The sequence below is a fragment of the Sinocyclocheilus anshuiensis genome, unplaced genomic scaffold, assembly GCF_001515605.1.
Source record: "Sinocyclocheilus anshuiensis isolate Anshui unplaced genomic scaffold, SAMN03320099.WGS_v1.1 scaffold1182, whole genome shotgun sequence".
Lineage (NCBI taxonomy): Eukaryota > Metazoa > Chordata > Actinopteri > Cypriniformes > Cyprinidae > Sinocyclocheilus > Sinocyclocheilus anshuiensis.
Genome location: NW_015558653.1, coordinates 213457 through 215956, shown reverse-complemented (window position 1 = coordinate 215956; position 2500 = coordinate 213457). Strand labels below are relative to the sequence as shown.

General features: G+C 43.3%; 1 protein-coding gene across 1 annotated transcript in view; it reads right to left on the bottom strand.

The window, feature by feature from the left end:
- Positions 1–1161: 1161 nt before the first annotated feature.
- The window catches only part of lrrc49 (leucine rich repeat containing 49), a 19256-nt gene continuing 17917 nt past the window's right edge, over positions 1162–2500 (bottom strand). The window contains exon 11 of the mRNA XM_016477130.1: positions 1162–2225. Within this exon, the coding sequence (XP_016332616.1) occupies positions 2004–2225 (222 nt within the window). The 3' untranslated portion in view covers positions 1162–2003. The remainder of the gene's footprint in view (positions 2226–2500) is intronic.

Sequence of the window (2500 nt, the reverse complement as noted above, 5' to 3'; positions counted from 1 at the left end):
TTAAGCCCAGAGAGGGCTCCAGTTCCCAAGTCAAGCCCAGGGAGGGCCACAGTTCCCGAGTCAAGCCCATGGAGGGCCGCTGCTCCTACGTCAGGCCCATGGAGGGCCTCAGAACCCGAAATTTCCCCCAAGGAATTTTTTGGGGGGCTATACGGCTCCGGCCGTAGAGGCCTGGCCGAGTGCCGAGGCCAAGGCCACGGAGGCCACTCCGCCAAGGCCCCCTGAACTGTCTGCTCCGCCAAGGCCCCCTGAACTCTCTGCTCCACCATGGGCCCCTGAACTCTCTGCTCCACCATGGCCCCCTGAACTCTCTGCTCCGCCATGGCCTCCTGAACTGCCTGCTCCGTCATGGCTCCCTGAGTTGCCTGATCCGCCATGGGTCCCGGAACGTGTACCGCCCTGGAGGCCGTCCGTCCCATGTAAGCCTGTCCCCAGAGCGTCCACCCCCCCACCCCGTTGGAAGTTTCTGGGAGGGGGAGGTAATGTCACGGCCTTGGACTGCCCCTGTGTTCCGTGTCTTGTGTTTTGCTCCCCATGTTATCCCTGTGACCAAGTTTCTCCCCCATGTTGATTGTGTTCAGTGATTTCAGGTGTGTTCCATTGATTTCCTTGTTTAGTTCCTAGTATTTAAGTCTTGTGTTTTCCTTTGTCCAAAAAGGACAAAAGCTGTTCAGTGAATCAGTTCTTCAGTTCAAGCACAGGCCGGATGAGTTCAGCATCACTGCATCTTTCATATCAAACGGGTTAAACATCAGATGTGAGATAAACTTCAGTCTCATAGAGCCTCAGGACAAATGTAAATACTATAAAATAGTAAAGAAAAAAACATTCTTTTAAAAATGTAGACTTTTTAAAAATAATAACGAAATTGTATTTGATTTCAGTTGATTATTTTATTGCAAGTAGTTTTTCAATAATATATGATTTAGTTAACTATACTAACTGATCTAATCCCATCCAGATTCCTCACCATAAATTACTTATAACCACAACAATCAATTATTAGCAATTAATATTCATTAAAAACTCACAGGCTGTCATTGCAAATACAATTTTTTTTTTACATTTAAATAATTAGCATATAATATATAAAATAAATAATTATTTAAATGGTTAAACAAAGGTGAACAATATTTTGTGTTTCTCTCCAAGTAAATTCAGGTCAGTCAAACTTTTTCCACTATTATCTTTTTAATAATCAGTAAAATACAAAAAATAAATCAGTGCTCAGGAAAGATCATATGGTTTGATTTTGACATTCAATATGAGGAAGCGACATAAAGACAGAATGAACAGAAGATCTGAAACACACACACCTGAACGCAAACACTTCATCTACACAAACTTGATTTAATGCAGTGTGTTTGGAAAGGAGTCAAAACTCAACGGATCAAGTGCAGGTTTAACTCTCAGTGTTTGTTCTCACCATAAACCATCTTCATCTACACTCAGATTTCGCTTTCAGTCATGGCAGAGCAACAGTTTTAAGGGATTCTTGAGCTAGTTAAACTCTTGACATGTTTAGAGCTGTTACCTGAATAATATTAACTGAATAAAATGAATATATAATAATTATAAAATAAAATAAAACTGCTGAACAAAGGCCTCTGAAGTCCATACCATCCTAAAATAATAGCATAATAAAAATAAAATGTTAAAATAAAACTGACTATAAGCTTGGGCACTAACAAAATGAAATAATAAAAAATAAAAAAAATAATTAAATAAAATATTCCTCAATAGTCCGATTTCTCTTTCAGCTTAACTACTATCACGGCAGAGCAACAGTTTGAGAAGAATCTTCATCTGGTTAGTTAAACGGTTGGCATGTTTGAGGTTTGTATGTAACACGCATGCACTGCTGTAATGAACCTGTGTAGAGTATGTTTCCTCAGGAGCACCATTAGGGATGTCAGAGGAACCACAGGAATGAGCAGATCGACTCAGTGATAACTACAGTGAGGATGAGAGGCTGCTAAACATTCAGTGTTCAGTGTCTGTGTTCATGTGTGTGATTCGCTGTGGAGCCGCTGGAGGCGCGTCTGTCTGAAGGCCTGTCTGTCTCTCATCTCCAGAACACAGTCTCTCACGATCTCACTGAAGAGCGACGGCCAGAGCTTCTGCAGAGCGTCTGCCTTCACGCAGTGACCGGAAGCTCTGTGGATCAGCCCTCGCAGATACTGCTGCACCATCGCCGAGCGCTCCGACGCATCAGCACCACCCTCCTGACACACACACACACACACACACACAAACACACACACATCAGTGTGAGCTCACGTCTGACACACACACAGATCAGTGTGAGCTCACGTCTGTCAAACACACACACACACTCGCAGATCAGTGTGAGCTCACATCTGACACACACACACACACTCACAGATCAGTGTGAGCTCACGTCTGACACACACACACACACACACACACACACACTCACAGATCACACACACACACACACAACACACACACACAAACACACACACACACAAACACCACA